Below are 23,646 nucleotides of genomic sequence, written 5' to 3'. Positions count from 1 at the left end.
ATGTCATTAGTGCGAGAATGAAAGAAGGCGGCGGCGTCACCATGACATTGAGCGTCTTGGGTGTCAGCCACGGCCCCCTGGAGAGCACCACGGGGTCAAAGTCGGAGGACGGGTCCCTGAGGAAGTCCTCCTTGAGGATGTAGCCGCACGCCCCGTTGGCTAAGAAGCGGCCCTGGTTGATGTGCATCTCCTTCCTGGGGGTCTGGAAGTTGAGGGCCACTGCCGGAGAAAAGATTCATGACTTCCTGCGCGGCGTGAAAATGAAAGTGAAAGTGAAAGTGAAAGTTAAGGAGGTTAATGCCTTTCTTTAAGTCACAGCTGCCTTTTTGACAGCTGCTGCAGGAGGACGCAAACTACGCCGAAGTCTCCGGTAAGAGCCGACTTAATACCACAATTTTCTCATCCCAAAAACTTGCTGGTTGACATGTGCTAGAGAAACATGCTCGGATCCTTAAAAAGTCTTAAATTCACGTGTCTAAAATTAAGGCCTTAAAGAGTATGACGTTTATTAGAAATTCCTGAGATGGTCTTAAATTTAGTACTCAATGGTCTTAAATTGTCGGGCCAGTTTTTTGTTTTTTTTCGGGGCACGTCTTTGAGTAAAAGTGAGGGATTTCAGTGTCAGTCGCACGCAGACTCTTTCCTTTCTTCACGCATAGCTCGGTTGGTAGAGTGGCCGTGCCAGCAACTTGAGGGTTGCAGGTTCGATTCCCGCTTCCGCCATGCTAGTCACTAACGTTGTGTCCTTGGGCAAGACACTTTACGCACCTGCTCCCAGTGCCACCCACACTGCTTTAAATGTAACTTAGATATTGGGTTTCACTATGTAAAGCGCCTTTGAGTCACTAGAGAAAAGCGCTATATAAATATAATTCAGTTCAATTCAGTTATTACAAAAACATTTTTTTTATTTTTTTTAATGATTTTTTAATTTTTTTTTTTACATCATTATGCCGACAATTGCATTAAAACAAATTCGATGTTTTTTAAATTCTGTGTAAAAAAATTTAGCGTATAAAAAAAATTCAGTGTAAAACAATTTGTTTAAAATTTTCGGTGTAAAAGATTCAGTTTGAAAAATTTATTGTAAAAAATGAAGTGGGTAAAAATTCAGTGTACGAAAATCAGTGTAAAAAATAAATAAATATTAAAATTCAGTGTAAGAAATTCACTGTATAAAAGGTCAGTGTAAAAAAATGAAATGTCAAGAAGATGTAATGTATAAAAATTCAGTGTAAAATAATTTGTTTATGAGATTCAGTTAGAAAAATACGGTGTAAAAAATGTAGTGTACAAAAATCAGTGTAAAACAATTCAATGTAAAGAAAATGTCATGTATGAAAATTCAGTGTAAGAAATGAAGTGTATAAAAATTTGGTGTAAAAAACATCATTATAAGAAAATCAGTGTATAAAAATTCAGTGTAAAACAATTTGTGTAAAAAAAATTCGGTGTAAAAATTCAGTTTGAAAAATTAATTAGTGTAAAAAAAATCAATGTTAAGAAAATGTAATGTATTAAAATTGAGGGTAAGAAATTCACTGTATAAAAATTCAGTGTAAAAATTCAGTCTATAAAAGTCAGTGTAAAACAATTTGTAGACAATTTGTGTAAAAAAAAATTTGTGTATAAGATTCAGTTTGAAAAATTCAGTGTAAAAAATGTAGTGTGTAAAAATTCAGTGTAAGAAAATCAGTGTAAAAAAATTCAGTGCAACATTTTTTGTGTATAACAAATTCAGTGTATGAGAATTCAGTGTAAAACAATTTGTGTAAAAAAAATTTGGTGTATATGATTCAGTTTGAAAAATTAATTGTAAAAAAAGTAGTGTAAAAAAATCGATGTTAAGAAAATGTAATGTATTAAAATTGAGTGTAAGAAATTCACGGTATAAAAATTCAGTGTAAAAAAATCAGTGTATGAAAATTCAATGTAAAAAAATGTGTAAACATATGTGTAAAAAAAAATTGTGTATAAGATTCAGTTTGAAAAATTCAGTGTAAAAAATGTAGTGTGTAAAAATTCAGTGTAAGAAAATCAGTGTAAAAAAACAAAAACATTAAAATTCAGTGTAAAAAAAAAGAAATGTCAAGAAGATGTAATGTATAAAAATTCTGTGTAGAACAATTTATGTAAAAAAATTCAGTGTATAAGATTCAGTTTGAAAAATTAATTGTAAAAAATGTTGTGTAAAAAAATCAATGTTAAGACAATTGAATGTAATAAAATTGAGTGTAAGAAATTCACTGTATAAAAATTCTGTGTAAAACAATTTGTAAACAATTTGTGTAAAAAAAAAATTGTGTATAAGATTCAGTTGGAAAAATTCAGTGTAAAAAATGTAGTGTATAAAAATTCAGTGTACAAAAATCACTGTAAAAAATGCTACATAAAGAAAATGTAATTCAGTGTAAGAAATTCACTGTATAAAAATTCAGTGTAAAAAAATCAGTGTATGAAAACTCAGTGTAAAACAATTTGTAAACAATTTGTGTAAAAAAAATGTTGTGTATAAGATTCAGTTTGAAAAATTCAGTGTAAAAAATGTAGTGTGTAAAAATTCAGTGTAAGAAAATCAGTGTAAAAAAACGAAAACATTAAAATTCAGTGTAAGAAATTCACTGTATAAAAATTCAGTGTAAAAAAAATGAAATGTCAAGAAGATGTAATGTATAAAAATTCAGTGTAGAACAATTTGTGTAAAAAAAAATTCAGTGTATAAGATTCAGTTTGAAAAATTAATTGTAAAAAATGTAGTGTAAAAAAATCAATGTTAAGACAATTGAATGTAATAAAATTGAGTGTAAGAAATTCACTGTATAAAAATTCAGTGTAAAACAATTTGTAAACAATTTGTGTAAAAAAAAATTTGGTGTATAAGATTCAGTTTGAAAAATGCACTGTAAAAAATGTGGTGTATAAAAATTCAGTGTAAAAAATGTAGTGTATAAAAATTCAATGTACAAAAATCACTGTAAAAAATGCTACGTAAAAAAATGTAATTCAGTGTAAGAAATTCACTGTATAAAAATTCAGTGTAAAAAAAAACTGTGTATAAAAATACAGTGTAAAAAATTCAGTGTATAAAATTCAGTGCAAAGTTTTTTGTGTATAAAAATACGAACTTTTTTTTTACACTGAATTTTTAAAGACACATTTTTTTTACACTGAATTTACTTACACTGATTTTTTTATACACTGGTTTTAATAGACTGATTTTTTTTACACTGAATTTTTATAGACTCATTTTTTTACACTGAAGGTATTTACACAACATTTTTATACATTGGATTTTTATAGACTGATTATTTTTTCACACTGAATTTGTTTTATTAATTTTTTTACACTGAATTTATTTACACTGAATTTCTATACATTGGATTTTTATAGACTTATCTTTTTTACACTGAAATTTTATAGACTCATTTTTTTACACTGAAGGTATTTACACAACATTTTTATACATTGGATTTTTGTTGACTGATTTTTTTTTTAACACTGAATTTTTATAGACAATTTTTTTACACTGAATTTATTTACACTGATTATTTTTTTACATACAATTTTTAGACTGATTTTTTTTTACACTGAATTTTTATAGACTGAAATTTTTTTTTTACACTGAATTTTTATAGACACATTTTTTTTACACTGAAGGTATTTACACAAAATTTTTATACATTGGATTTTTATGGACTGATTTTTTTGAAACTGAATTTTTATAGACTTTTTTTTATACTGAATTTATTTACACATACTTTTTATGCACTGGATTTTTATAGACTTTTTTTTTTACACTGAATTTCTATCAACTATTTTTTTACACTGAAGGTATTTACACTAAATTGTTATACATTGGATTTTTATAGACTGAATTTTTTTTACACTGAACTTTTATTGACTTTTTTTACACTAAATTTATTTACACAGCATTTTTTATACACTGGATTTTTATAGACTATTTTTTTAATACTGCATTTTTATACACAGAATTGTTTCAATGAAACTGTCTGCATAATTTGATGTAAAAAAAAATGTAGTTCACAAAATTCAAAGGCCATAAAAATTCAGTTTCATAAATTCTGTGAAAAAAACCCAAATTGTAATAAAAACACACATTAACCTCCATTAAAGTGAAGATGAAGATGAAGGTGACGGTGATTATGAAGATGAAGTTGAAGGTGATGATGAAGATAAAGATGAAGGTGAAAGTGAAGATGAAAATGAAGGTGATGGTGATTATTAAGATGAAGGCGATGGTGCAGGTGAAGATGAAAATGAAGGTGATTATTAAGATGAAGGTGATGGTGCAGGTGAAGATGAAGGTAAAGATGAAGGTGAAAGTGAAGGTGCAGGTGAAAATGAAGATGATGGTGCAGGTGCAGATGAAGATGAAGGTGCAGGTGCAGGTGAAAGTGGAGATGATGGTGCAGGTGCAGATGAAGATGAAGGTGAAGGTGAAGGTGAAGGTGAAGGTGAAAGTGAAGAGGAAGGTGCAGGTGCAGATGAAGATGAAGGTGAAAGTGAAGATGATGGTGCAGGTGCAGATGAAGATGAAGGTGCAGGTGCAGGTGAAAGTGGAGATGATGGTGCAGGTGCAGATGAAGATGAAGGTGAAGGTGAAGGTGAAGGTGAAGGTGAAAGTGAAAGTGAAGAGGAAGGTGCAGGTGCAGGTGCAGATGAAGGTGAAAGTGAAGATGATGGTGCAGGTGCAGATGAAGATGAAGGTGAAAGTGAAGATGATGGTGCAGGTGCAGATGAAGATGAAGGTGCAGGTGCAGGTGAAAGTGGAGATGATGGTGCAGGTGCAGATGAAGATGAAGGTGCAGGTGCAGGTGAAAGTGGAGATGATGGTGCAGGTGCAGATGAAGATGAAGGTGCAGGTGCAGGTGAAAGTGGAGATGATGGTGCAGGTGCAGATGAAGGTGAAGGTGCAGGTGCAGGTGCAGGTGAAGGTGAAGGTGAAGGTGCAGGTGCAGGTGCAGGTGAAAGTGGAGATGATGGTGCAGGTGCAGATGAAGGTGAAGGTGCAGGTGCAGGTGCAGGTGCAGGTGAAAGTGAAGATGAAGGTGCAGGTGAAGGTGAAGGTGAAGGTGAAGGTGAAGGTGATGGTGCACCTATTTGACAGCCAGCGTTCCACATGGGGACAGGGTTGTAGTTGGAGGAGTCTGTCCTGGAGCCTGCAGGGTAGATCCTGCTCAGCTTGTCCATGTTGTGATGGATGAAGGCGGAGGCTGGAGGTGTGACACCACACATCAACATGTGGTGTGGACAAGAGGACATGTGGAGTGGACAGGAGGACATGTGGAGTGGACAGGAGGACATGTGGAGTGGACAGGACAACATGTGGAGTGGACAGGACAACATGTGGAGTGGACAGGACAACATGTGGCGTGGACAGGAGGACATGTGGAGTGGACAGGACAGGACAACATGTGGAGTGGACAGGACAACATGTGGAGTGGACAGGAGGACAACATGTGGAGTGGACAGGACAACATGTGGAGTGGACAGGACAACATGTGGAGTGGACAGGAGGACATGTGGTGTGGACAGGACAACATGTGGAGTGGACAGGACAACATGTGGCGTGGACAGGAGGACATGTGGAGTGGACAGGACAACATGTGGAGTGGACAGGACAACATGTGGAGTGGACAGGACAACATGTGGAGTGGACAGGAGGACATGTGGAGTGGACAGGACAGGACAACATGTGGAGTGGACAGGACAACATGTGGAGTGGACAGGACAACATGTGGAGTGGACAGGAGGACATGTGGAGTGGACAGGACAACATGTGGTGTGGACAGGAGGACATGTGGAGTGGACAGGACAACATGTGGAGTGGACAGGACAACATGTGGAGTGGACAGGACAACATGTGGCGTGGACAGGACAACATGTGGAGTGGACAGGACAACATGTGGAGTGGACAGGAGGACATGTGGAGTGGACAGGACAGGACAACATGTGGAGTGGACAGGACAACATGTGGAGTGGACAGGACAACATGTGGAGTGGACAGGAGGACATGTGGAGTGGACAGGACAACATGTGGTGTGGACAGGAGGACATGTGGAGTGGACAGGACAACATGTGGAGTGGACAGGACAACATGTGGAGTGGACAGGACAACATGTGGCGTGGACAGGACAACATGTGGAGTGGACAGGAGGACATGTGGAGTGGACAGGACAGGACAACATGTGGAGTGGACAGGACAACATGTGGAGTGGACAGGACAACATGTGGAGTGGACAGGACAGGACAACATGTGGCGTGGACAGGACAACATGTGGCGTGGACAGGACAACATGTGGAGTGGACAGGAGGACATGTGGAGTGGACAGGACAACATGTGGAGTGGACAGGACAACATGTGGAGTGGACAGGACAACATGTGGAGTGGACAGGACAACATGTGGAGTGGACAGGACAACATGTGGAGTGGACAGGACAACATGTGGAGTGGACAGGACAACATGTGGAGTGGACAGGAGGACATGTGGAGTGGACAGGACAGGACAACATGTGGAGTGGACAGGACAACATGTGGAGTGGACAGGACAACATGTGGAGTGGACAGGAGGACATGTGGAGTGGACAGGACAACATGTGGTGTGGACAGGAGGACATGTGGAGTGGACAGGACAACATGTGGAGTGGACAGGACAACATGTGGAGTGGACAGGACAACATGTGGCGTGGACAGGACAACATGTGGAGTGGACAGGAGGACATGTGGAGTGGACAGGACAGGACAACATGTGGAGTGGACAGGACAACATGTGGAGTGGACAGGACAACATGTGGAGTGGACAGGACAGGACAACATGTGGCGTGGACAGGACAACATGTGGCGTGGACAGGACAACATGTGGAGTGGACAGGAGGACATGTGGAGTGGACAGGACAACATGTGGAGTGGACAGGACAACATGTGGAGTGGACAGGACAACATGTGGAGTGGACAGGACAACATGTGGAGTGGACAGGACAACATGTGGAGTGGACAGGACAACATGTGGCGTGGACAGGACAGGACAACATGTGGCGTGGACAGGACAACATGTGGAGTGGACAGGACAACATGTGGCGTGGACAGGACAACATGTGGAGTGGACAGGACAACATGTGGAGTGGACAGGACAACATGTGGAGTGGACAGGACAACATGTGGAGTGGACAGGACAACATGTGGAGTGGACAGGACAACATGTGGAGTGGACAGGACAACATGTGGCGTGGACAGGACAGGACAACATGTGGCGTGGACAGGACAACATGTGGAGTGGACAGGACAACATGTGGCGTGGACAGGACAACATGTGGAGTGGACAGGAGGACATGTGGAGTGGACAGGACAGGACAACATGTGGAGTGGACAGGACAACATGTGGAGTGGACAGGACAACATGTGGAGTGGACAGGACAGGACAACATGTGGAGTGGACAGGAGGACAACATGTGGAGTGGACAGGAGGACAACATGTGGCGTGGACAGGACAGGACAACATGTGGAGTGGACAGGACAACATGTGGAGTGGACAGGACAGGACAACATGTGGAGTGGACAGGACAGGACAACATGTGGCGTGGACAGGAGGACAACATGTGGAGTGGACAGGACAACATGTGGAGTGGACAGGACAACATGTGGCGTGGACAGGAGGACATGTGGTGTGGACAGGACAACATGTGGCGTGGACAGGACAACATGTGGAGTGGACAGGACAACATGTGGAGTGGACAGGAGGACATGTGGTGTGGACAGGAGGACAACATTTGGAGTGGACAGGACAACATGTGGAGTGGACAGGACAACGTGTGGCGTGGACAGGACAACATGTGGTGTGGACAGGACAACGTGTGGAGTGGACAAGAGGACAACATGTGGAGTGGACAGGACAACGTGTGGCGTGGACAGGACAACATGTGGTGTGGACAGGACAACGTGTGGCGTGGACAGGACAACATGTGGTGTGGACAAGAGGACAACATGTGGAGTGGACAGGACAACATGTGGAGTGGACAGGACAACATGTGGAGTGGACAGGACAACATGTGGGGTGGACAGGAGGACAACATGTGGAGTGGACAGGAGGACATGTGGTGTGGACAGGACAACATGTGGAGTGGACAGGAGGACATGTGGTGTGGACAGGAGGACATGTGGTGTGGACAAGAGGACAACATGTGGAGTGGACAAGAGGACAACATGTGGAGTGGACAGGACAACGTGTGGCGTGGACAGGACAACATGTGGTGTGGACAGGACAACGTGTGGCGTGGACAGGACAACATGTGGTGTGGACAAGAGGACAACATGTGGAGTGGACAGGACAACATGTGGAGTGGACAGGACAACATGTGGAGTGGACAGGACAACATGTGGGGTGGACAGGAGGACAACATGTGGAGTGGACAGGAGGACATGTGGTGTGGACAGGACAACATGTGGCGTGGACAGGAGGACATGTGGTGTGGACAAGAGGACAACATGTGGAGTGGACAGGACAACATGTGGAGTGGACAGGACAACATGTGGCGTGGACAGGACAACATGTGGAGTGGACAGGACAACATGTGGCGTGGACAGGACAACGTGTGGCGTGGACAGGACAACATGTGGAGTGGACAGGAGGACAACATGTGGAGTGGACAGGACAACATGTGGCGTGGACAGGACAACGTGTGGCGTGGACAGGACAACATGTGGAGTGGACAGGACAACATGTGGAGTGGACAGGACAACATGTGGAGTGGACAGGAGGACAACATGTGGAGTGGACAGGACAACATGTGGAGTGGACAGGACAACATGTGGAGTGGACAGGACAACATGTGGAGTGGACAGGACAACATGTGGAGTGGACAGGAGGACAACATGTGGTGTGGACAGGACAACATGCGGTGTGGACAGGACAACATGTGGTGTGGACAGGACAACATGTGGAGTGGACAGGACAACATGTGGTGTGGACAGGACAGGACAACATGTGGAGTGGACAGGACAACATGTGGAGTGGACAGGACAACATGTGGAGTGGACAGGACAACATGTGGAGTGGACAGGACAACATGTGGAGTGGACAGGACAACATGTGGAGTGGACAGGACAACATGTGGAGTGGACAGGACAACATGTGGAGTGGACAGGACAACATGTGGAGTGGACAAGAGGACAACATGTGGAGTGGACAGGACAACATGTGGAGTGGACAGGACAACATGTGGAGTGGACAAGAGGACAACATGTGGAGTGGACAGGACAACATGTGGAGTGGACAGGACAACGCGTGGCGTGGACAGGACAACATGTGGAGTGGACAAGAGGACAACATGTGGAGTGGACAGGACAACATGTGGAGTGGACAGGACAACATGTGGCGTGGACAGGACAACATGTGGCGTGGACAGGAGGACAACATGTGGCGTGGACAGGAGGACAACATGTGGCGTGGACAGGACAACATGTGGAGTGGACAGGACAACGCGTGGCGTGGACAGGACAACATGTGGAGTGGACAGGACAACATGTGGCGTGGACAGGACAACATGTGGCGTGGACAGGAGGACAACATGTGGCGTGGACAGGACAACATGTGGCGTGGACAGGAGGACAACATGTGGCGTGGACAGGACAACATGTGGAGTGGACAGGACAACATGTGGAGTGGACAGGACAACATGTGGAGTGGACAAGAGGACAACATGTGGAGTGGACAGGAGGACAACATGTGGCGTGGACAGGACAACATGTGGAGTGGACAGGACAACATGTGGAGTGGACAAGAGGACAACATGTGGAGTGGACAGGACAACATGTGGAGTGGACAGGACAACATGTGGCGTGGACAGGACAACATGTGGCGTGGACAGGACAACATGTGGCGTGGACAGGAGGACAACATGTGGCGTGGACAGGACAACATGTGGTGTGGACAGGAGGACAACATGTGGCGTGGACAGGACAACATGTGGAGTGGACAGGACAACATGTGGAGTGGACAGGACAGGACAACATGTGGAGTGGACAGGACAACATGTGGTGTGGACAGGACAACATGTGGAGTGGACAAGAGGACAACATGTGGTGTGGACAGGACAACATGTGGAGTGGACAGGAGGACAACATGTGGCGTGGACAGGACAACATGTGGAGTGGACAGGACAACATGTGGAGTGGACAGGAGGACAACATGTGGAGTGGACAGGACAACATGTGGAGTGGGCAGGAGGACAACATGTGGAGTGGACAGGACAACATGTGGAGTGGACAGGACAACATGTGGAGTGGACAGGACAACATGTGGAGTGGACAGGAGGACAACATGTGGTGTGGACAGGACAGGACAACATGTGGTGTGGACAGGACAACATGTGGAGTGGACAGGACAAGACAACATGTGGAGTGGACAGGACAACATGTGGTGTGGACAGGAGGACAACATGTGGTGTGGACAGGACAGGACAACATGTGGAGTGGACAGGACAAGACAACATGTGGAGTGGACAGGACAACATGTGGTGTGGACAGGAGGACAACATGTGGAGTGGACAAGACAACATGTGGTGTGGACAGGACAACATGTGGAGTGGACAGGACAGGACAGGACAACATGTGGAGTGGACAAGACAACATGTGGAGTGGACAGGACAGGACAAGACAACATGTGGAGTGGACAGGACAGGACAGGACAACATGTGGAGTGGACAGGAAGTGGAGGAACTCACCTGAGTTGTTAGCCAGGTTGAAGGCTTTGCTCTCCTTGAAGGAGGACATCTCGTAGAACTTCAGGTTGTCCCTGGCGTGTTCGAAGCCATTGAAGTGGACACTCTTGCAGTAAACCACCATGTCGGAAAGTTCCTTGGCAAGCTTGATCTTGGATTTCTAAAAGCGGGACATGCTTTTTTTCACCGTGGACTTTTTTTTCCCCCGACAGGACAACGTTGTCCTACCTTTTTTTTGACTTCCTGTACGCTCTCCACCTCCGCCGCCTCGTCCTCCTCAGACACCGTGTCCTCCTCCATGGCCGGGTTGTTGAGGCGCTTTCCTTTCACCAGGAACTTGCCCTTCAGTTCCTGCCGACCACCACAACTTCAGAAAAGGACACAGGCGTCCGTCGCCTTGCTCGGAGAAAAAACCCGTGACACACTTTCGCCTTCACAATAAGAGCGCTGCGCCTCAAAATAAATGTTTTGTAATTCAAACCCCGTTTCCATATGAGTTGGGAAATTGTGTTAGATGTAAATATAAACAGAAAACAATGATTTGCAAATCATTTTCAAGCCATATTCAGTTGAATATGCTACAAAGACAACATATTTCATGTTCAAATTCATAAACTTTATTTTTTTTTGAAAATGATAATTAACTTAGAATTTAATGGCTGCAACACGTACCAAAGTAGTTGGGAAAGGGCATGTTCACCACTTTTTTTTGTGTGCAAATTATCATTCACTTTAGAATTTGATGCCAGCAACACGTGACAAAGAAGTTGGGAAAGGTGGCAATAAATACTGATAAAGTTGAGGAATGCTCATCAAACACTTATGTGGAACATCCCACAGGTGTGCAGGCTAATTGGGAACGGGTGGGTGCCATGATTGGGTATAAAAACAGCTTCCCCAAAAAATGCTCAGTCTTTCACAAGAAAGGATGGGGCGAGGTACACCCCTTTGTCCACAACTGCGTGAGCAAATAGTCAAACAGTTTAAGAACAACGTTTCTCAAAGTGCAATTGCAAGAAATTTTGGGATTTCGACATCTACGCTCCATAATATCATCAAAAGGTTCAGAGAATCTGGAGAAATCACTCCACGTAAGCGAACATTGAATGACCATGACCTTCGATCAAAAACCGACATCAATCTCTAAAGGATATCACCACATGGGCTCAGGAACACTTCAGAAAACCACTGTCACTAAATACAGTTGGTCGCTACATCTGTAAGTGCAAGTTAAAACTCTACTATGCAAAGCAAAAGCCATTTATCAACAACACCCAGGAACGCCGCCGGCTTCTTTGGGCCCGAGCTCATCTAAGATGGACTGAAGCAAAGTGGAAAAGTGTTCTGTGGTCTGACGAGTCCACATTTTAAATTAGTTTTGGAAACTGTGGACGTGGTGTCCTCCGGAACAAAGAGGAAAATAACCATCCGGATTGTTATAGACGCAAAGTTCAAAAGCCAGCATCTGTGATGGTATGGGGGTGCATTAGTGCCCAAGGCATGGGTAACTTACACATCTGTGAAGGCACCATTAATGCTGAAAGGTCCATACAGGTTTTGGAGCAACATATGTTGTCATCCAAGCAACGTTATCATGGACGCCCCTGATTATTTCAGCAAGACAATGCCAAGCCACGTGTTACAACAGCGTGGCTTCGTAGTAAAAGAGTGCGGGTAGTTTTCTGGCCCGCCTGGAGTCCAGACCTGTCTCCCATGGAAAATGTGTGGCGCATTATGAAGCGTAAAATACGACAACAAGACTGTTGAACAACTTAAACTCTACATAAAACAAGATTGGTAAATAATTCCACTTTCAAAGCTTCAACAATTAGTTTCCTCAGTTCCCAAACGTTTATTGAGTGTTGTTAAAAGAAAAGGTGATGTAACACAGTGGTGAACATGCCCTTTCCCAACTACTTTGGCATGTGTTGCAGCCATTAAATTCTAAGTTAATTATTATTTGCGAAAATAAATAAAGTTTATGAATTTGAACATCAAATATGTTGTCTTTGTAGCATATTCAACTGAATATGGGTTGAAAAGGATTTGCAAATCATTATATTCCGTTTACATTTACATCTAACACAATTTCCCAACTCATATGGAAACGGGGTTTGCAAAACAACCACTCGCTGTACAACGTCTGCTCTCACCGGGATGTTTATATCTTCCCGTTTACATGAAGAATTCATCATAACCTTTGCGAAGGCAAACTGTGTTTTCGTGTCCTTCTTATCATTCCCGGGGTGTAAATAGGATGTCAAAGTTGACCCAACTCGTCAGATTATGTCCACCACCTTCTACTATCCAGGTGAGAGGCATACTCGTTAATATTTAGACAGGTAAATAAGGTATTGTTGGGGCTTTTTGGATGTTTTTAGAGCACACCCACCTCAGGTGAAGGGAAGGTGGTGGGCCAGTTGCTCCCGATGGGCTTGGTGACCAAGGCGCCCCCCAAAATGGAGACCATGTGGTGGGCCATGAGTCTCTGCTGGGGCACACTGCAGTGGTTCTCCAAAGACAGAATGACAGGATACTCCGAGGTCTGGAAGACAGTTCCGAACAATCCCGGTCATTGAACGCCTCTTTGTGGTCACTTTCTGCAACGTCTCAGAAGAGAACGAGGAAGTTGATCGATTGTGTTAGCATGCGAAGTATTTAGCTAACAAACGACTAGCTCGCTACTAGCTAAATGCGAGCCAATTGAAACCGAGCGAGACAAAGTTGAATAAAAGTCTGATGTGGTTTTTCTTGCTATTCTTAGAAGTAGAGGAGTTGACGTCACACACCTTGAAGGCGAAGTCTTTGATGGCTTGGATGACGTCTCTGAAAAGGATTTTGGAGGTGAGCGTGTAGCCGTGATAGACGACGGGCTCCCCGTTGGGGCCGTCCCAGCAGTCCAGCTCCACACAGCGGCAACTCTTCATCAGAGCTCTGCAGGTGGGGATATGAGATCATGGTCGTTGTCATCACAATCATTCAAGCTGCAACAACCGGCGTCAAACGGGGATCCCGCTCCCCCACACCACCATGCCACTCGGGGTGCGGACGAGTTGGCGCACGGCGTGCAGGTTGAGGGCCTCAAAAATGTGGCAAAACGTATCAAAGAATAAACAGAGCCGATACTAAAGGGCCCTCACTGCTCAGGCCCTAATAATGATAATAATATAATGATAAAAATAATAACAATAACATGATGATAATAATATAATGATAATAATAATAATATAATGATAATAATAATTATATAAAGATAATAATAATAATAATTATAGTAATGATGAAAATGATAATAATGATAAAAATACTATGATAATAATATTGATAATAATGATGACTATAATAAAAATACAAATAATGATCATAATAGTATAATTATAATAATAATGATGATAATAGTACAAATAATGATTATACTGAGAGGCTCCAGCACCACCCCCCCCCCCCCCCCCCCCCCCCCCCCCGCAACCACAAAAGGGACAAGCGGTAGGAAATGGGTGGATGGATGAAAATAGTATAATCACAATTATAATAATAATGATGATGATGATGATAATAATAATAATGATACTGATAATAATGATGATAATAATAACAGTGCAATAATGATGATAATAATAATCATAACATAATAATAATTAAAATAAAAAGTATGATAATAATAATGATTATAATAATAATGATGATTATGATGATAATAATAATAATGGGGTAAGCAGTAGAAAATGACAAGCGGTAGGAAATGGATGGATGGATGATGAAAAAATGATGTAATACTATAATGATAATAATAATAATGGTGATGATGATGATGATGATGATGATAATGACGATGATGATAATAATGATGATGATGATAATACAAATAATGATAATAATGATGATAATGATGATAATATTAATAATGATGATATTAATGGTAATAATATAACAACGATGATGATGATTATAGTAATAATAATGATGATAGTAATAATATTGATGATAGCAATAATAATCATGTTAGTAATAGTAATGATGATGAGAGTAATAATGATGATGATAGTAATAGTAATAATGAGAGTAATAATGATGATAGTAATAATGATGATGATAGTAATAGTAATCATAAGAGTAATAATGATGATGACGATAATAGTAATAATGATGATGATAGTAATAATGATGATGATAGTAATAATGATGATGATAGTAATAGTAATTATGAGTGTAATGATGATGATGATGATGATGATAGTAATAGTAATCATAAGAGTAATAATGATGATGACGATAATAGTAATAATGATGATGATAGTAATAATGATGATGATAGTAGTAATGATGATGATAGTAATAATGATGATGATAGTAATAATGATGATAGTAATAATGATGATGATAGTAATAATGATGATGACGATAATAGTAATAATGATGATGATAGTAATAATGATGATGATGGTAATAGTAATTATGAGTGTAATGATGATGATGATGATGATGATAGTAATAGTAATCATAAGAGTAATAATGATGATGACGATAATAGTAATAATGATGATGATAGTAGTGTTGTGATCCGGCTTCCGGATCACACATCTCTAGCATGTTTGTCTTTTTTGTATTGTCCTACTAGGTTTTGATCATGTTTTGGACTCTACCGATCCCGTTTGTTAGCGCACTTCCTTATTTACATTCATCACCATGACAACTTATTTGCTCCTCCTGCATGGCTCATTCACACACCGGTTTGTAATTATGTTTTCTGTATTTAAGCCCCTCTGCTACCTAGTTCGCTCTCGCCAGTTTGTTTGCACCTGCAACCGTTACGTGAGTGGTCTCTGATTATTTTTCTGCTTGCTAAATGTAGCTTGCCTCCGCGCGCTTGGCTCGCGCTTTATGGACTTCGAACTCTGTCTTCTGTGTATATTAGCATTTAGTTTTCTGTGCTCAGACACGCCTTTGATTTGCTCTTTTGTACCAGTGTTCTTTTGTAACTTCATATTAAAAGGCTGTTCATACCTTCATTCCTGCCTGCTGTGATCCTGCGCATCGAGAGGCGACACTCCCCGCGCATCCACGATGCCGCGCAAACGTAACAAGTAGTAATGACGATGATAGTAATAATGATGATGATAGTAATAGTAATTATGAGTGTAATGATGATGATGATGATGATAGTAATAGTAATCATAAGAGTAATAATGATGATGACGATAATAGTAATAATGATGATGATAGTAATAATGATGATGATAGTAATAGTAATTATGAGTGTAATGATGATGATGATGATGATAGTAATAGTAATCATAAGAGTAATAATGATGATGACGATAATAGTAATAATGATGATGATAGTAATAATGATGATGACGATAATAGTAATAATGATGATGATAGTAATAATGATGAGGATAGTAATGATGATGACGATAATAGTAATAATGATGATGATAGTAGTAATGATGATGATAGTAATAATGATGATGACGATAATAGTAATAATGATGATGATAGTAGTAATGATGATGATGATGATAGTAGTAATGATGATGATAGTAGTAATGACGATGATAGTAATAATGATGATGATAGTAGTAATGGTGATGATAGTAATAGTAATTATGAGTGTAATGATGATGATGATGATGATAGTAATAATGATGATGATAGTAATAATGATGAGGATAGTAATAATGATGAGGATAGTAATGATGATGACGATAATAGTAATAATGATGATGATAGTAGTAATAATGATGATGATAGTAATAATGATGATGACGATAATAGTAATAATGATGATGATAGTAATAATGATGATGATAGTAATAATGATGATGACGATAATAGTAATAGTGATGATGATAGTAATAATGATGATGATAGTAATAATGATGATGATAGTAATAATGATGATGATAGTAATAATGATGATGACGATAATAGTAATAATGATGATGATAGTAATAATGATGATGATAGTAATAGTAATTATGAGTGTAATGATGATGATGATGATGATGATAGTAATAGTAATCATAAGAGTAATAATGATGATGACGATAATAGTAATAATGATGATGATAGTAATAATGATGATGACGATAATAGTAATAATGATGATGATAGTAATAATGATGAGGATAGTAATGATGATGACGATAATAGTAATAATGATGATGATAGTAATAATGATGATGACGATAATAGTAATAATGATGATGATAGTAATAATGATGATGATAGTAATAGTAATTATGAGTGTAATGATGATGATGATGATGATGATAGTAATAGTAATCATAAGAGTAATAATGATGATGACGATAATAGTAATAATGATGATGATAGTAGTAATGACGATGATAGTAATAATGATGATGATAGTAATAATGATGAGGATAGTAATGATGATGACGATAATAGTAATAATGATGATGATAGTAGTAATGATGATGATGATGATAGTAATAATGATGATGATAGTAATAATGATGATGACGATAATAGTAATAATGATGATGATAGTAATAATGATGATGATAGTAATAATGATGATGACGATAATAGTAATAGTGATGATGATAGTAATAATGATGATGATAGTAATAATGATGATGATAGTAATAATGATGATGATAGTAATAATGATGATGACGATAATAGTAATAATGATGATGATAGTAATAATGATGATGATAGTAATAGTAATTATGAGTGTAATGATGATGATGATGATGATGATAGTAATAGTAATCATAAGAGTAATAATGATGATGACGATAATAGTAATAATGATGATGATAGTAATAATGATGATGATAGTAGTAATGATGATGATAGTAATAATGATGATGATAGTAATAATGATGATAGTAATAATGATGATGATAGTAATAATGATGATGACGATAATAGTAATAATGATGATGATAGTAATAATGATGATGATAGTAATAGTAATTATGAGTGTAATGATGATGATGATGATGATGATAGTAATAGTAATCATAAGAGTAATAATGATGATGACGATAATAGTAATAATGATGATGATAGTAGTAATGACGATGATAGTAATAATGATGATGATAGTAGTAATGATGATGATCGTAATAGTAATTATGAGTGTAATGATGATGATGATGATGATAGTAATAGTAATCATAAGAGTAATAATGATGATGACGATAATAGTAATAATGATGATGATAGTAATAATGATGAGGATAGTAATGATGATGACGATAATAGTAATAATGATGATGATAGTAGTAATGATGATGATGATGATAGTAATAATGATGATGATAGTAATAATGATGATGACGATAATAGTAATAATGATGATGATAGTAGTAATGATGATGATGATGATAGTAATAATGATGATGATAGTAATAATGATGATGATAGTAATAATGATGATGACAGTAATAGTAATAATGATGATGATAGTAATAATGATGATGACGATAATAGTAATAATGATGATGATAGTAATAATGATGATGACGATAATAGTAATAATGATGATGATAGTAATAACAATGATGATAGTAGTAATGATGATGATGATGATAGTAATAATGATGATGATAGTAATAATGACGATGATAGTAATAATGATGATGATAGTAATAATGATGATGATAGTAATAATGATGATGACAGTAATAGTAATAATGATGATGATAGTAATAATGATGATGACGATAATAGTAATAATGATGATAATAGTAATAATGATGATGATAGTAGTAATGATGATGATGATGATAGTAATAATGATGATGATAGTAATAATGATGATGACGATAATAGTAATAATGATGATGATAGTAGTAATGATGATGATGATGATAGTAATAATGATGATGATAGTAATAATGATGATGACAGTAATAGTAATAATGATGATGATAGTAATAATGATGATGACGATAATAGTAATAATGATGATGATAGTAATAATGATGATGACGATAATAGTAATAATGATGAGGATAGTAATGATGATGATGATAGTAGTGATGATAGTAGTGATGATGATGATGATGATGAGGCTAGGGTAGTAGTAATAGTTCACCTGATGTAGGCCTCGGTGCTGCTGGGCCCTTTGAGCTGGTCCTTGGTCAGGTAAGTGTTGTGTGAGGAGGAGATGTAGTAGTGGTGCAGAGGCTGCGTCATGTCCTGGTGCACCTTCTTGTGGGCGGGGTTAAAGATGGAGCAGTCCTCGTGCTGCAGGTACATCAGGAAGCCATCTTTGCTCATGTGCTTCCTCTGCTTGGCTGCGGAGACATAACACCTCATCAACTCATCAACTCCTCCCCGCCCAGCTCCTCCCTCACCTGCGTCGTCCACCTCGTATTTGTCGATGAGCCTCAGCGCGCCCACGGTGGTGGCCGCCTCCCGCTCCTCGTTCAGCAGGAAGTTGAGCAGGTCTTTCACGCTCATCTGCCCGTCCGTCCTGGCGTAGTCGGCGTAGATCACCTCGATCTCCTCCCGCTGGGTCAGAAGCTCGTAGAAGTGGCGGATCTCCTCGTCCTCCAGGGTGCCCGACTTGGACTGGTCGCATTTCTAGGCGGGCAGTGTCGCTCAGGACCTTTATTTTGAAAAACCACCCCCGGGAGGAACAGACCTTGAAGAGTTCCTCGGCGTAGGCGTTGTCCACCTGGATGTTGATGTGGCCCAGGAAGCTCTTCAGCTCCTTCAGGTTCATCTTGTTGTCCTCGTTCTTGTCCGCTTTGCGCATGCAGTTGATGATCCAGCTGGGGGGGGGAGGCAAGGAGTCCAACACAGGAGACGCTGCACATGATACCACGCAGGAGGTGCTGCACATGATACCACACAGGAGGTGCTGCACATGATACCACGCAGGAGGCGCTGCACATGATACCACACAGGAGGTGCTGCACATGATACCACACAGGAGGTGCTGCACATGATACCACACAGGAGGTGCTGCACATGATACAACACAGAAGGTGCTGCACATGATACCACATAGGAGGTGCTGCACATGATACCACACAGGAGGTGCTGCACATGATACCACACAGGAGGTGCTGCACATGATACCACACAGGAGGTGCTGCACATGATACCGCGCAGGAGGTGCTGCACATGATACCACGCAGGAGGTGCTGGACATGATACCACGCAGGAGGTGCTGGACATGATACCACACAGGAAGTGCTGCACATGATACCACACAGGAGGTGCTGCACATGATACCACACAGGAGGTGCTGCACATGATACCACACAGGAGGTGCAGCACATGATACCACACAGGAGGTGCTGCACATGATACCACACAGGAGGTGCTGCACATGATACCACACAGGAGGTGCTGCACATGATACCACACAGGAGACGCTGCATATGATACCACACAGGAGGTGCTGCACATGATACCACACAGGAGGTGCAGCACATGATACCACACAGGAGGTGCTGCACATGATACCACACAGGAGGTGCTGCACATGATACCACACAGGAGGTGCTGCACATGATACCACACAGGAGGTGCTGCACATGATACAACGCAGGAGGTGCTGCACATGATACCACACAGGAGGTGCTGCACATGATACAACACAGGAGGTGCTGCACATGATACAACACAGGAGGTGCTGGACATGATACCACACAGGTGGTGCTGGACATGATACCACACAGGAGGTGCTGCACATGATACCACACAGGAGGTGCTGCACATGATACCACACAGGAGGTGCTGCACATGATACCACACAGGAGGTGCTGCACATGATACCACACAGGAGGTGCTGCACATGATACCACACAGGAGGTGCTGCACATGATACCACACAGGAGGTGCTGCACATGATACCACACAGGAGGTGCTGCACATGATACCACACAGGAGATGCTGCACATGATACAACACAGGAGGTGCTGCACATGATACCACACAGGAGATGCTGCACATGATACCACACAGGAGGTGCTGGACATGATACCACACAGGAGGTGCTGCACATGATACCACACTGGAGGTGCTGGACATGATACCACACAGGAGGTGCTGCACATGATACCACACAGGAGATGCTGCACATGATACAACACAGGAGGTGCTGCACATGATACCACACAGGAGGTGCTGGACATGATACAACACAGGAGGTGCTGGACATGATACCACACAGGAGGTGCTGCACATGATACCACACTGGAGGTGCTGGACATGATACCACACAGGAGGTGCTGCACATGATACCACACAGGAGGTGCTGCACATGATACCACACAGGAGGTGCTGGACATGATACCACACAGGAGGTGCTGCACATGATACCACACAGGAGGTGCTGGACATGATACCACACAGGAGGTGCTGCACATGATACCACACAGGAGGTGCTGCACATGATACCACACAGGAGGTGCTGCACATGATACCACACAGGAGACGCTGCACATGATACCACGCAGGAGGTGCTGCACATGATACCACACAGGAGGTGCTGCACATGATACCACACAGGAGGTGCTGCACATGATACCACACAGGAGGTGCTGCACATGATACCACACAGGAGATGCTGCACATGATACAACACAGGAGGTGCTGCACATGATACCACACAGGAGATGCTGCACATGATACCACACAGGAGGTGCTGGACATGATACCACACAGGAGGTGCTGCACATGATACCACACAGGAGGTGCTGCACATGATACCACACAGGAGGTGCTGCACATGATACCACACAGGAGGTGCTGCACATGATACCACACAGGAGGTGCTGGACATGATACCACACAGGAGGTGCTGGACATGATACCACACAGGAGGTGCTGCACATGATACCACACAGGACGTGCTGCACATGATACAACACAGGAGGTGCTGGACATGATACCACACAGGAGGTGCTGCACATGATACCACGCAGGAGGTGCTGCACATGATACAACACAGGAGGTGCTGCACATGATACCACGCAGGAGGTGCTGCACATGATACCACACAGGAGGTGCTGCACATGATACCACACAGGAGGTGCTGCACATGATACCACACAGAAGGTGCTGCACATGATACCACACAGGAGGTGCTGCACATGATACCACACAGGAGGTGCTGCACATGATACCACACAGGAGGTGCTGCACATGATACCACACAGGAGGTGCTGCACATGATACCACACAGGAGGTGCTGCACATGATACCACACAGGAGGTGCTGCACATGATACCACACAGGAGGTGCTGGACATGATACCACACAGGAGGTGCTGCACATGATACCACACAGGAGGTGCTGCACATGATACCACACAGGAGGTGCTGGACATGATACCACACAGGAGGTGCTGCACATGATACCACACAGGAGGTGCTGCACATGATACCACACAGGAGGTGCTGCACATGATACCACACAGGAGGTGCTGCACATGATACCACACAGGAGGTGCTGCACATGATACCACACAGGAGGTGCTGCACATGATACAACACAGGAGGTGCTGCACATGATACCACACAGGAGGTGCTGCACATGATACCACACAGGAGGTGCTGGACATGATACCACACAGGAGGTGCTGGACATGATACCACACAGGAGGTGCTGCACATGATACCACGCAGGAGGTGCTGCACATGATACCACACAGGAGGTGCTGCACATGATACCACACAGGAGGTGCTGCACATGATACAACACAGGAGGTGCTGGACATGATACCACACAGGAGGTGCTGCACATGATACAACACAGGAGGTGCTGCACATGATACCACACAGGAGGTGCTGCACATGATACCACACAGGAGGTGCTGCACATGATACCACACAGGAGGTGCTGCACATGATACCACACAGGAGGTGCTGGACATGATACCACACAGGAGGTGCTGCACATGATACCACGCAGGAGGTGCTGGACATGATACCACACAGGAGGTGCTGGACATGATACCACACAGGAGGTGCTGGACATGATACCACACAGGAGGTGCTGCACATGATACCACACAGGAGGTGCTGCACATGATACAACACAGGAGGTGCTGCACATGATACCACACAGGAGGTGCTGCACATGATACCACACAGGAGGTGCTGCAAATGATACCACACAGGAGGTGCTGCACATGATACCACACAGGAGGTGCTGCACATGATACCACACAGGAGGTGCTGGACATGATACCACACAGGAGGTGCTGCACATGATACAACACAGGAGGTGCTGCACATGATACCACACAGGAGGTGCTGCACATGATACCACACAGGAGGTGCTGCACATGATACCACACAGGAGGTGTTGCACATGATACCACACAGGAGGTGCTGCACATGACACAGGAAGTGCTGCACATGATACCACACAGGAGGTGCTGCACATGACACAGGAAGTGCTGCACATGATACCACACAGGAGGTGCTGCACATGATACCACACAGGAGGTGCTGCACATGATACCACACAGGAGGTGCTGCACATGATACCACACAGGAAGTGCTACACATGATACCACACAGGAGGTGCTGCACATGATACCACACAGGAGGTGCTGCACATGATACCACACAGGAGGTGCTGCACATGATACCACACAGGAGGTGCTGCACATGATACAACACAGGAGGTGCTGCACATGATACCACACAGGAAGTGCTACACATGATACCACACAGGAGGTGCTGCACATGATACCACACAGGAGGTGCTGCACATGATACCACACAGGAGGTGCTGCACATGATACCACACAGGAGGTGCTGCACATGATACAACACAGGAGGTGCTGCACATGATACCACACAGGAAGTGCTACACATGATACCACACAGGAGGTGCTGCACATGATACCACACAGGAGGTGCTGCACATGATACCACACAGGAGGTGCTGCACATGATACCA

The 23,646-nt window shown here is 42.2% G+C and overlaps 1 protein-coding gene across 3 annotated transcripts in view; it reads right to left on the bottom strand.

Moving 5' to 3' along the window:
• The window catches only part of plcd1a (phospholipase C, delta 1a), an 88,226-nt gene that overhangs the window by 37,593 nt on the left and 26,987 nt on the right, over positions 1-23,646 (bottom strand). For 2 of the 3 annotated variants that reach the window (XM_061921273.1, XM_061921272.1), the window contains exons 4-12: positions 19,367-19,496; positions 19,077-19,305; positions 18,815-19,016; positions 13,527-13,671; positions 13,130-13,282; positions 10,966-11,088; positions 10,741-10,897; positions 5,118-5,234; positions 41-219 (exon numbers count right to left, since the gene is read on the bottom strand). In XM_061921273.1, coding sequence (XP_061777257.1) covers positions 41-219; positions 5,118-5,234; positions 10,741-10,897; positions 10,966-11,088; positions 13,130-13,282; positions 13,527-13,671; positions 18,815-19,016; positions 19,077-19,305; positions 19,367-19,496 — 1,435 coding nt within the window. Of the gene's footprint in view, positions 1-40; positions 220-5,117; positions 5,235-10,740; positions 10,898-10,965; positions 11,089-13,129; positions 13,283-13,526; positions 13,672-18,814; positions 19,017-19,076; positions 19,306-19,366; positions 19,534-23,646 lie in introns of all 3 variants that reach the window. The other variant, XM_061921274.1, reaches the window with a different exon arrangement.

Source organism: Nerophis ophidion, linkage group LG15 (genome assembly GCF_033978795.1).
Source record: "Nerophis ophidion isolate RoL-2023_Sa linkage group LG15, RoL_Noph_v1.0, whole genome shotgun sequence".
Lineage (NCBI taxonomy): Eukaryota > Metazoa > Chordata > Actinopteri > Syngnathiformes > Syngnathidae > Nerophis > Nerophis ophidion.
The sequence above is the reverse complement of the archived record's forward strand: the minus strand, read 5'-3'. Positions and strand labels throughout refer to the sequence as shown.